The sequence below is a fragment of the Danio rerio genome, chromosome 12 (genome assembly GCF_049306965.1).
Source record: "Danio rerio strain Tuebingen ecotype United States chromosome 12, GRCz12tu, whole genome shotgun sequence".
Lineage (NCBI taxonomy): Eukaryota > Metazoa > Chordata > Actinopteri > Cypriniformes > Danionidae > Danio > Danio rerio.
The window spans coordinates 21,690,436-21,703,583 of NC_133187.1; the positions used below are offsets into that span (position 1 = coordinate 21,690,436).

Sequence of the window (13,148 nt, forward strand, 5' to 3'; positions counted from 1 at the left end):
GAAAATATAAACGGATGTTTCAATATACTGTTCATTTATGTTTCAAGTTTTTAATGTCACACATCCATAAAGCTGGAATTACTTTTACAGCATTTAGACAGACTGAAGGAGGCTGAAGTGTGTGCTGATGGCCTTGTGTCCGCACAAGGCTGATTTTCTCTTTCTTGACTGATTTCTTGCTTTTTTGTGTGTGTGTACAGCCCTGAAGAGCCCTGCAGCTTTCCATGAACAGATCCGCAGCCTTGAGAGAGCCAGGGTAAGAGAAATCCACCCGGCCCCATCTGGGGGTCTCTGATCCCTCCTGAATTCTATTCAGGGTCCCTCAGCTCTCTGTAATAGGACACATGTGAACCTCTCAGTTGATTTGATAGCTTAAGCCTTCTGTAAATGTGTTTGTTATTTACAAAGCGCAGAGGAGATTGTCATGGTGGTTTCTTTCTGATCCCTGAATTACTGAGGGATTTAGTTTTCTGAAACTCTGTATCCTTTCTCTCTGTAGACTGAAAATTTCCTAAAGCACAAAATACGCAGCCGCCCAGAAAGGGCTGAGTTGGTCCGCATGCACATCTTACAAGGTAATCCTCCATTTACAATGCATGTAATGACAGCTAATCTGCATACTGGGAAAAGTTTTGTTGAGTCTACTGCCCTTCTTGAACAAAGCTGTTGCCATTCCAACACTATTGATTTTGTCAATTTAAAGGGGTGGTCCACTACGATCTCATATTTTAAACTTTAGTTGATGTGTAATGTAGCTGTGTGAAAAGAAACAGCATCTCTGAATGTAAAAAGTTCTAAGTTCAATGCTAAGGGAGACCTTGGTTTTTACAGAGTTAGCTTAGCAAAGCCTACAATGAACGAATTTTGGGGACTACAAAAAAATACTTCCGCCCCCTGTGACATCACAAGTTCGTTTACTGCGCATCCCACACTGCGCATGCAGGTAAGGTCCGTGGCCAGAGGTGCTGTAACGTTATAGCAGAGATGAAGCTAAAAATGCATCTAAACACGGCTGTTTCCACAGAGCTTCATCTGTTTCTGTATTAGGGCTTCCAAAGGACACGACACAAAGACAGAAGTGCCTTTAGTTCAATATTAATTAACTTCCAGAGAATTATAAAATACTCAGCAAGCATGATTTGACAAAACAGCTCCTGAATCTCTCCAAGTTCAGTGCTGGATTCGGCTAAAATCTCCTCAAAGCAGAAGTTGTGATCTACAAGTAAGTGTTTTTATTTTTTAAAATTGATCATGACATGTACAGTGTCTAGCGTTAACTGTATGCTGTAGCAATGATGTAAACAATGCGAAATGCTGCTTTGCGGGCAAACGATTTAGCTACAAACTCACATTTATCAGCCAAACTCCTGTAAACACACACTCACTCCACCAGCACGATCTCTTATGTGTGTGCGCGACTGCACTGATTGTCTTGGCTTTTTCATGTGTTTCACATCTCAGATAATGAAGTCGCAAAAGATATGTGGATGATTTATATTACTTACACCTGCATATTCCGGATACTCGTGAAAGACGTCATGACGCATAGAGTTAAAAAAACACAGATTAGCTTACCTGACTAGTGGTCGCAGCAGAATAATAAATCAAGGCTCAACAGGTAGCATCTCACATCTTGTGCTTTATTCTTCTGTCACGATATATTACAGAAAATAACTTAATCCGAGCATCAGAGAAAAAGAAAGTCCCGCGCTCTTGTGCTTGTTACAGAAAGTTCACACCACACAAACACACACATAGACGCACACACAGACGCTGTTAAAGGAGCCGCACCCCTTTTTCACTCGTTAGTTACAGACACTTGTCAGATGTTATTTTAGAGAGCGGGAGCGAGGTTGACTTCATGTTTACACAGCAGAAAAGCGTGTGCTTTTACGGGTGTGACGTGGAGCCGATCCGCCAATAGCAGCACATTATGTCGATGACCAATCAGAGTCACTTAAGGGCGGGCCTTTTAGAGGAACTAGGAAATATGACAGTCGTTTTCATGTTAGCTGAGTAGCTGTGTATAATCAAAGTGAGATATATGAAAAAATTACGCGATTTCCGTCAAGTGAAACATAAGCACACATTGCTTTGCATCTTATAAACACAACCAAGCCTTAAAATTACATTCTGGACCACCCCTTTAAGTCAGTTCTGATTATTTAAATTATATTTTCCGTTGTCTTAAACCAATAACAATAAATTAAACTGTTCCAATTAAAAGAATCAGATCATCACTTGTTTCAGAAATCTGGCTACATTTGATTCACTGAAAAGAATGGACAGAAAACTATTTTTTTTGTCTAAGAATTAAAACACAATAGTAATGTTTTGTCTTATTAGTAGTCATATGTTTGCCAGTGTTGATAGCTTAAAATGATTATTTAAAAAATAAGAAAGAAAGTTGTTACTTTCATTCACCTTTGAAATGAAAACTGGATAATCTGAGAGATTTGTTTTTTCTGTTGATTGTATATTGAGTCACAAATTTGATGTTTCCAGCTTTTCATAAAGAAATGTACATACTTTAAAAAAGTATTAGAAAAAGTAAAGTATGGAACAGTCTAGCACTTTATCTGAATAACAGATTTAATTTAGGTTTAATCACATTTGAAGGCATACAGTTGAAGGATAAGTTATTTCTGATATTTTTTGTTTCAGAATTTTCTTTTGTATTTTTTTTTTAGTTCAGCTGGAATAAAAGCAACGTTTTTAATGTTTTTTTTCTTAAGGTATGCTTAATATTATTAACCATCTTAAGATTTTTTTTAATTTATTTTAAGGTAAAATTTTTGCTATTAACAAATCATTAACTAACACTTTTAGCCCAAAAAACTTCTAATTTCGGCTTATTAATATTTAGTAAGGTAGTACTTAGTTTAAGCATTGGCTAGGATTAGGCATGTAGAGTAAGATCATACTTTATACATACTAAACAGCCTATATCTTAATAATTAGCAAGTAATAAGCCAGTAGTTAATAGTATTAGGGAAAAGGGAATTGGTATTTAATAGGGATGCTCCGAATCCTCTGATCGATAATCACATTTCATGACTTGATTGGTGCTCGCTAATCTGGCTGATCTCATGAACCAATCACAATTGTTGTTTACGAGTTTACAAGCAGAGAACGCATAAGAACTGAAATCTTTTTATATATCAGAACTGAAAGTTCTGTGTTTTCAACAATATTGAAAGTTCATTAAATCCTGGCTGGAAATATTAGGTTTATAAAATAAAAAAGTAAAAAAAAAATTAACTCGAATATTTAATAATATAACGAATTGTAATATAAGCATTGTAATAAGCAGTAGTTTATGGACCTAATTCTTTTTAGGAAAGAAGTAATGGATTTATAAGTATGAATTTTAAATTCTTATGCATTAAAAAGCTGTTGTTGTTGTTGTTGTTGTTGTAAAAACAAGTGTTGGTTTGGGTGATTGCTGTTCAAATTGTCACTAATTTTTGGTGGTTTGGCAGAGACCTTGGCAGAGCCTTCACTGCAGGCCACCCAGTTGAGACTAAAGAGAGCTCGACTGGCTGATGACCTCAATGAGAAGATTGCACAGCGCCCCGGCCCAATGGAGCTGGTGGAAAAGAACATCCTGCCAGTGGACTCCAGCCTCAAGGAGGCCATAATTGGTGAACATTCACACTATTGTAGCTTAATTACATTGGCGTAAGGGATAAACATTTATGAAATATTGTCATTTGTGTAATTTGTGTTGTTTGTGTAGATGGTCAGATGCAGTACCCTAGAACTCTAGAAGATCTAATTGATGAAGACAGTGGAGATGCTTTTTCACCAGAGCAGCCAGCCAGTCAGGAGTCCCAGGGATCTGCAGCCTCACCTGCAGAGGTCAGGACTATGGAGGAGACCTCACCGCTGCCCAATAACTTGCTACAGGTAGTTCTAATTACTTCCTTTGACTTTTGACAGGACATTTAAGCCCAATGTATTCTTTAGGTTTCATACTTTTGTGACAATTTGCATAAATGCATGATGCAAAATTCAGCACCAGCAAAGTACTCATATACTGTCCACGCATTGCCTGATTTTTTTAACCAAATTTACAAAGTAGGGGTCTGTACACTGGTCTTACACTGGTCTTCAATTCAATACCACAGTGCTTTCCACAAACAAGTTCACCTATGATTGGCCATTGTGTTTACACGTTCAACAGAAACGTCTGTGATTGCACTTGAACAGCGGTGATCATTAGTGCCAAACACAGATACATAAACACTTAATCTATTGAACGCCATGCCTGTCAGATGATGCTTCAGTGGATTGCTTATGTATCTGATGAAAGATAACGGCACCTCATGTATTCACCAGCAGGTTAAAAGCTAACATTTTTATGTTACAGCCTTTTTCCAAAATGGATTAAATTAATTTATTTCCTTAAAATTCTACACACAATACCTCGTAATAACAATGTGAAAAAAAGTTTTTTTTGAAATTGTTGCAAATTTATTAGAAAAAAAAAACCTGAAAAGTCACATGTACATAAGTATTATCTGCATTTAACGTTAAGCTCTAAATTGAGCTCAGGTACATTCTGTTTTCACTGATCATTCTTGAGATGTTTCAGCAGCTTAATTGGAGTTCAAAATTCTCTGGTCTGATTAGACTAAAATTGTACTCTTTGGAGTGAATGCCAGGCATTACGTTTGGAGAAAACCTGGTACCGCTCATCACCTGGCTAATACCATCCCTACAGTGAAGCATGATGGTGGCAGCATCATGCTGTGGGGATGTTTTTCAGCAGCAGGAACTGGAAGACTGGTCAGGATAAAGGGAAAGCTGACCGCAGCAATGTACAGAGACATCCTGAATGAAGACCTGCTTCAGAGTGCTCTTGACCTCAAACTAGAGCAACGGTTCATCTTCCAGCAGGACAATGACTCAAAGCACACCGCCAAAATATTAATGGAGTGGCTTCACAACAACTCAGTGACTCAATGTCCTTGAGTGGTTCAGCCAGAGCCCAGACCTAAATCCAATTGAACATCTGTGGAGAGATCTGAAAATGGCTGTACACAGTCGCTTCCTATCCAACCTGATAGAGCTTGAGAGGTACTGCGAAGAGGAATGGGCAAAAATTCCCAAAGATAGGTGTGCCAAGCTTGTGGCATTATATTGAGAAAGACTTGAGGCTGTAATTTCTGCCAAAAGTGCATCAACAAAATATTGAGCAAAGGCTGTGAATACTTAAGTACATGTTATTTTTCAGGTTTTTATTTTTAGTAAATTTGCAACAATTTCAAAAAAATCTTTTTTTACATTACCATTATGGGGTATTGTGTGTAGCTTTAGAGGAAATTAATGTATTTAATACATTTTGGAATAAAGCTGTAACATAAAAAATGTGAAAAAATAAAGCGCTTTCAATACTTTTCGGATGAACCATTATATGCTTCCATTTCCTCTCTATTAATCAGTGTTTGGGAAAGACTGTCCCAGCAAACTCACAAGCAATGAAGTGTGTATATACAGAGTTGTGAGCTTTTTAATTAGTTGAAGTCTATTAGTTACTCGCATTTGTGTCCCGCCTTCCTCGCCATATTATGCAACTGCAGCATAGCGAATATGCAACAGATGATACGTTGTACATTAAAATAGGTTATGATCTATTACTGAGCCGATTCTGAAACAATTAGTTTTGACATCCCTATTACAAAGTTTCTGCAACTTGCACAATTTGCTTTGTCAGAAAAGAAACAAAAAGATTGAATCAGAGTGACAACATGTCTATTGTATTAAAAGAAATCTTCAATAATACTTTAAATTAGTAAAAACAACCTCATCGATTATAACAGAGAGAAATGGCAATCACTTAAAAAAGCATTAATCTTTCTTTTATGTTTGTCTGTGTTTATTTATTTATTTATTTGTGGTTGCAAGTGTAGTCTACTTTGAAAGGGTTTGCATTTGAGTGTGTGTTTACTGTTTACATAAAAAAAAAAAAATCTGTTAACTGCTGAAGTTTGCTTTGGGCTTTTGACTTGGCACTTCAGTCACACACACACATGTTGGTTTGACAATGCTCTTTTTTTCAGCAAATCCAACATACCCAACTTATCCTTATCATGATGGTCTGGGCTGTGGTTCATCTCTGATGTGAATCAGTCATACTAAATTACAAAATGAACAGCTATTGATGACTTGTGACCACTTGTGTGTGTGCTGTGTGACTGTGTATGCTGACTCAGAATGCACACTCATGCAACAAGCAGGAATGACCCTATGCATGTATAGAGAGACATTCTACTAACCTTGATGAACAGCTCACTTTTTTGATCATTTTCAGACTTTGCAATAGACAGACTCAAGGGGCTTATAAAACCAAAGGTTAAAAAAAGACTTAACAAATGTGATACAAACAGTTCTTTCCATTTTAGCACCTTCTTTTTCATAGTCGTTACTTAGCAACAGGGGCACACGGCTGCTGGCTTACAACCAATAACAGTGTGAACACAATCCCCTTCAGTGCAGAAGGAGTAATCGAACACTGGTTCAGACCAGACACTCAAACTAAGTGTCAAAGCACCTTTAGGGGGCACGTTTACTATGGTCCAAGTGTGATAGCTTTACGATGCCACATTAGTGTTGGTCTGGATTCATACTTAAAACTAAAGATAAATGCAAATGCATGAATGTTTAAAGACACACTCCACATGGTAGAATATAATGCTGGGCGATCTGGCCTAAAATCTAAATCTTGAATAATTGAACATTTTAACTCAATTATGAGAAATGAATAATTGTTTTATTTTTATGCCCTCATAGTTTACTGATAAGTTTTGTACTGTAAATATGCTGCTCACATATTACAAGTCAGAGATTTCTGAATGAAGGGTGCATTACTTGATTTTCAAATAATTGGAGGAAACACTCATTGCCTATTATCTATGGTTATTTATTGAACATCAACATTGAACAATGAAATTAAGACACAGATTGCCTGAAACAAACAGTCACTATTCTTATAAAAAAGGTTAAATAAATAAATAACTTGCTCTTTTGGAAACAAAATTTTTTACATTAATAGTAGAAAATAAGCAGTATCTCTTCTAAATAAAATAAAGCCTGTAAATAATAGTTTAAACAGTGCATTTCTTGCGTCTTGTGCAAATAAATATTTTAATGTAAATAACAATTTTAATGTAATGGACAATTTGCCATCACAAGACATCTCTGACGCAGCTTCAAATCATAGTCAATGTAGTGCAAATTAAGGCTCAAAAATGGGTCCATCATCCTTCTTGACCAGAGATCAGATGTGGCTGGAAAGTGGCTGCATAAGTATAACTAAAGGCTTAACATAGCGTGGTCACATGACTTCACACACAGTGTGGAAAGTAATCGAATAATAACCGATTACTTCAAAGTCATTTGAATGGACCTGGGCAAATTTGATTGATTATAAGTGAATGTTAATTTGGATCACTTTTTGATTAATCGCCCAGCCCTAGTGGAATATATCGTGGGTACATTGTGTTGTGTGTCTGTCTTTGTAATGACACATGACTTTTACTTTATGTAATATAAATATTTCAAGGTACATTTGAAGTGCAGTATGTGAGCTTAAGTGACATACAATTTACATTTATTATTGTCAGGTGTATAAACTATACATAGTACACAGATTTTGTTACATTATAAAAAGAAAAATTGCATAAACTAAAGAAAATAATAAAAACACTATTTACATCCAGGGTAGAAACGCATGTCATAATATAACTCCTTCCAGAATTATCTCAAATGACCACCTTCATTATACACATGAGGATAACATAGAATACAATGTCAATATACAGTTAAAGTCAGAAATTTTTGGAGCTTCCTCACCTGGGTCCATTATGCTTGGGTCATAAGGTCCACACGGAACCTGCACACGCAGAATTCCACAGAATTCTGCTGATTTTTAGCCCATCATTGATTCTGTTTATTTACTTGTGTAAATATATATATAAATTCATATTTGTTCAGTTTTTAAATTAATTTCAGTAATATTATTGACTAATATGAAAATATTTAAATGATTTATTTACAATACAGTTTGCAAAGTAATATTTTCTGTCTTTAAGTAGATAAATTATGTGGAGAGATTTGCTTTGTTTACCAAATGAAGTGGATCTAATTGAATTTGCATCGTAAACATGAAACACAAGTTAAAATGGTATTACTTTTTATATCATATATTAAAATTTTAGTTATGATACTCCCAAAATCATTCCGCTTAAATCTGCAGATTTTTAACTAAACTCTGCACAGAAATAGCCAAAAATGTCCGCGTATTTTATCTGACCCTAGTCATTAGTTTTAGCAGCTGAAGGCCAATCAGTGAGACTGTCTTTTTTTTTTGTGGAGGATTAATATCCAATTTGTAAATTCTTTGGTCATCTTGGGGATAAAATTAACTAAAGCAACAATATTGTTCTTCTAACGAGCTCGCTGAGGCCCCCTTGTGGGCCGGGACCTCCCTGTTGGAAACAGCTGGCCTACAGAACAAACCATCGTTATACAATGACTTGACTAATTACCCTAACCTGCCTAGTTAACCTCATTAACTTACTTAAGCCTTTAAATGTCACTTTAAGCTGTTTAGAAGTGTCTTGAAAATTATCTAGTACAATATGATTTACTGTCATCATGATGAATATAAAATAAATCTGCTATTAGAGATGAGTTATTAAAACTATTCTGTTTAGAAATATGCTGAAAAAATAAACAGAGGGACTAATAATTCTGATTTCAACTGTTTATAACCATAAAGGTGTACACACATTAGCATATATTTATCAGTTCAGCATGTTCTATTTGTTTATAGCAACAAAGTCAGGTCTTCTAACTGAAATATATTCAACCCATTTCCTCCATTTTTTTCATTCTCCGAAATATATCCTTCTTTGAATTAACTACAGAAGTGATTTTATAGATCTCAATAGTTGCATCTATTCAATTATTTAAGGTTGGTCACTCTTTGTTGTTGTCATTTGCATATGATTTTCTTTTTTACTGGCAGTCATTAGCGCACGCATCAGGTATTTATTGTCTGCCGTTACTTTAGCTGGATTTACACAACTAAAATACAACAACTGACTTTCTAGAGGTATATCTCTTTCAAATATACGTTTAAGAACCTCCTGTATTTCTTTTTCTAGTTTTCCTGAATAGACATACATTCCCAAAAAATAGGATAATGGTTTGCTTTATTACATCCACAGTTACGCCAACATTTTGGAGACTTGTTGGTATATTTGGTTGTTAGTGCTGGGGTTTTGAAAAATCTAATAATGTTTTTAAAACAGTATTCTTTCCGGTTTTGAATTAAATTCTCAATGTGAAGACACTCTTTGAATTTCTGTGCGGAATTTGGTTTTTCAATTTTAGCAGAAAGTCTGAAATTCATTGTTTATTTTTTTACAGCACTTTCCTGCAGTCACCACTACTTCGACAGATTTCCTCAAGCCCTTTTCCACCGTTGAACAATCCGTTAGCCCTCCAGCTCCCATACCACAACTAGTCACAGTAGCCCCTGTGAAGTCGGGGCCCACCCTTGTAAAGGTCAGTAAAGATCTGCCTTCTGTGGCTTCAACAAAAATGTATTAAATTCAATAACTTTAGATGTCAAACCTGTGTTTGATCTACAGCAGAGTCAGCCCAAGTTACCTGGAGACAAGAGCCGCAGCAAGAAGAGCAAGGAGTCCAAGCCACGTGTGAAAAAGTTGAAATATCATCAGTACATTCCCCCAGATCAGAAACAAGAACCCGACCAAGCCCCGATGGACTCCTCGTATGCTCGTTTACTACAACAACAGCAGCTATTTTTGCAGCTACAGATCCTGAGCCAACAGCAACAGCAGCACTACAACTACCAGACCATCCTTCCTGCACCTCTCAAGTAAGCAAGAAGATCCGGATCTTGTGTTTAGAACTGCTTTGTCAGTTTGGTGGATGCAAACCATTTGGCATTTGTCTTGCTTAATTTGATAAATGTCTTCTTTTGCTTTTGAAGCTCCCCATTAGGATGAGTTTAGTTGACTGCATATAAATGATATTAGCTGGAAAATGTCTAAACCCTTTTGTTGCCCTGAGGACCATTACCTATTTTCCAATAACAAATCTTGTTTAGAGATTTTTCTTAATGGCAGGAAGTTGATGAGGTTAGTCCTCCGCTTCCTTTTCCATCTTTTATTCTGCAGTATTTATTTTCCTACGACGCCTGTTGTTTTCTGCCTCTGCATTGTTTGATCATGTTTATTTATTGAGATTGGGTGAGCGAACGAATAGTTCCTGTTGTGATGTTGATTATTGTTTCACTCCTGTTTTCTCATCTGCTTCCCACCTCACCAGGCCTGTGATTGAAGGCCAAAACAGCAGTGCCACAGTGGCTATAAACAATGCCAATAGCCTTCCTGCCTCGATTGTAGTTTCTCTGCCCACAACAACACCTGTGCGGCCCAATAGTACTCTGTCCAACCGCAAAGCTGGCATATTACCAGCCAACCTGGAGGAGATGAAGGTACAGAGAGATTATTATTTTCTACCAAAGTGCAATTAATAATAGATCATTCTTTTGAAAGAAGTCATTGTTATATGCAGATTAGTGTTGAAGAAAAATCAGTGTTGAAGATAAGTGTGCATATTTATGTGAAACTCTGTTTTCAGGATTATGAAAGTGAAAAGAAAAACATTTATTTTATTTTAAAAATCATTTTAACAATATGGATTTTAGTAGGTTTAAACATGCATTTACTAGGGATGCTCCGATCAGGATTTTTGCAGCCGATACCAAGTACCGATTCCTTGTCATGATGATCAGCCAATACTGAGTATCAATTCTGATGCTTCAAGCTTTATAATGCCTAAAGCACATTTCCCAGATCTTACCAAAGAGAATAAATCTCCTTACCTAAGAGAATAAATTAGGGATGTTGCATATAATCTCTTAAACACGTCTCTTATAACCGTTTAGTGTGGACTTGTAATAGGCAGATGCAGAAAATACAAAAAATATTGGATAAAGCATGTTAAAGAAACGACTAACAGTGCACTTTAGAAACACTGCAAATGATGGAAGAAGAATTCAACATGTCTCAATGAAGAAAAAGTTTGGAGTGTAGGCTGTATTTGATGCATAAGAATTTACCATACTTCTTTACTAAATGAAATGGACCTATAAACTACTGTACTATATTACAAAAAGTTTTTTATTAAATAAGTTAAAAATATTTGAATATATGAGCTCAGATGCAAAACCCTCTAAATACATCAGACCTCTTTTCATGTAAATGGGTATTTTCTCCTCTGATTAGGTTCAAAAGTTTTATTTTATAGTTAATGACAAGGTTATTAGATGGTAAATTAATTAGCTTTTTTTTTTTTATGACACTTTAGACACTTTCAAGTGGCTAAATCCACTTGTGCTTTTTTTTTTTTTTTTTTTTTTGCAAAAGCCTCTAAATCTAACTGTTGGGACAAGACAGTGTAATTAGTTAAAAAAAATATTAAAGATGCATTTATAAATTATTTTACCAACCATAAAACACATTACACAAACCACTTAAAATTAAAAATACATAAATCTCTCAAGAAAGTGGTGGTTCATTTCACTGTAGTGACCCCTGATAAATCAGGCACTAAGCCGAAGTAAAATGAATGAATGAAATCTGCCAGGTGCATTAAGTCAATAACATTAAAACTGATAATAATAAAATCTTAATGATCTGTTGTCATTTCTGATATTTGTACTTAATGTACGTAAAACATTGTAAACTAAGCTTGATTCAAACAATGTAGTGTGAAATGTTAAGTGCAAGACATTCTGATAAAGAAAATACTTTTTGAAGTGTGTAAACATTAAAATAAAGTGAATACAAGCATATTAAAAGCATAATATGCTATGTGCAAAATGCAAAAAAAAATATTATAAATTTTAATATTTTGGTGTGCTGCAAGTAGAACAGCAAAACATTGAGAAACATCAACATCTGTGCAATGTCAATTTATATTAAAGCTTCCCAGACATACAGTATAAAGTAATTTAAATAATGTATGATTTTATGCATTATATTTATCTTTAAAAAGAGCTTACATTATCAAATAAAACACAGGCTACTGTGCAAAAAAGGGATGTCTCTCAGACACTTCAGAAGCTGTCATTCATTCATTCTCACCACACTCAAGGTTTTGATCATTTGCAATATCATGAAAAAAAAAACAGAACTTTCAGTACTTGTATGTAAAAAGATGAATTTGCTCTTCAGTGTTTGGACTCTCAATAATGACTTCAAACCACACTGAACTGAACTAAACTGAGCTGAGCTGAACTTAAACACTAAAAACTGAACTACCCTGATCCATTTATGTAAAGCTGTCTACATTGTACATCTACATTGTAAAAGCGCTATAAAAATAAAGCTGAATTGAATTGAATTGAATTAAAAAGGCCTAAATACATGCAAGGCCATGAAAATATTTTGCTCATCTCAAACTTTTGATAGCAGCTCAATGATCGCAGCTCCGGACAGTCTTAAAGCAGCTTGATGAGAGAGCGGGGACGTTCTTTATTGCCCTGTTTATTTAACCTAACAAATATAATTGTTAGAACATCACTGTGCCTCTCGCGATCTGTTCTTTTTCTCATTCACTTTCATTAACATAATTTGCTGGGTATTTTATCTAATTGGCCAGCGTCATGGGCCACTATGAGTATGCGGGAGAATGGCAGAGCTTCCAGGAGAGGCCTTATGGTTAGATGAGACACTAGATATCGCTGATCGCTCCGCTCGCGTCCAGCAGCTCAAAGCACTGGAAGTACAATGGTTGCACTTGCAACAGAGAGACAAAAACTAGCTGCTGTGACATGCGCACAGTGATCACTCATGCCCCCACGCATCATTTACCTCTTCACGTGTTGTAATTATCTGCTGATGAGCTCAAGTGCGTCTTCCTCTGTGTGTAAACTCATAAACAAACACTTGCAATCGGTTCATGAGATTGGCCAGATTGACAATTACCAATCGAGTCATAAAATGTTATTATCAGCCAATCGAGTGGAGTATCCCTACTATTGACTGTCACTTTTAATTAATAGAATGCATCTTTGGTGTGTAAGTTTTTTTTTTTTTTTTTTT

At 35.7% G+C, this 13,148-nt stretch overlaps 1 protein-coding gene across 6 annotated transcripts in view; it reads left to right on the plus strand.

Moving 5' to 3' along the window:
* The window catches only part of mrtfba (myocardin related transcription factor Ba), a 67,024-nt gene that overhangs the window by 40,159 nt on the left and 13,717 nt on the right, over positions 1-13,148 (plus strand). For 3 of the 6 annotated variants that reach the window (XM_009306703.5, XM_073918414.1, XM_073918416.1), the window contains 7 exons: positions 201-256; positions 500-575; positions 3,483-3,644; positions 3,740-3,909; positions 9,439-9,576; positions 9,663-9,913; positions 10,366-10,534. In XM_009306703.5, coding sequence (XP_009304978.2) covers positions 201-256; positions 500-575; positions 3,483-3,644; positions 3,740-3,909; positions 9,439-9,576; positions 9,663-9,913; positions 10,366-10,534 — 1,022 coding nt within the window. The remainder of the gene's footprint in view (positions 1-200; positions 257-499; positions 576-3,482; positions 3,645-3,739; positions 3,910-9,438; positions 9,577-9,662; positions 9,914-10,365; positions 10,535-13,148) is intronic. The other 3 variants (XM_009306704.5, XM_073918415.1, XM_073918417.1) reach the window with 1 other exon arrangement.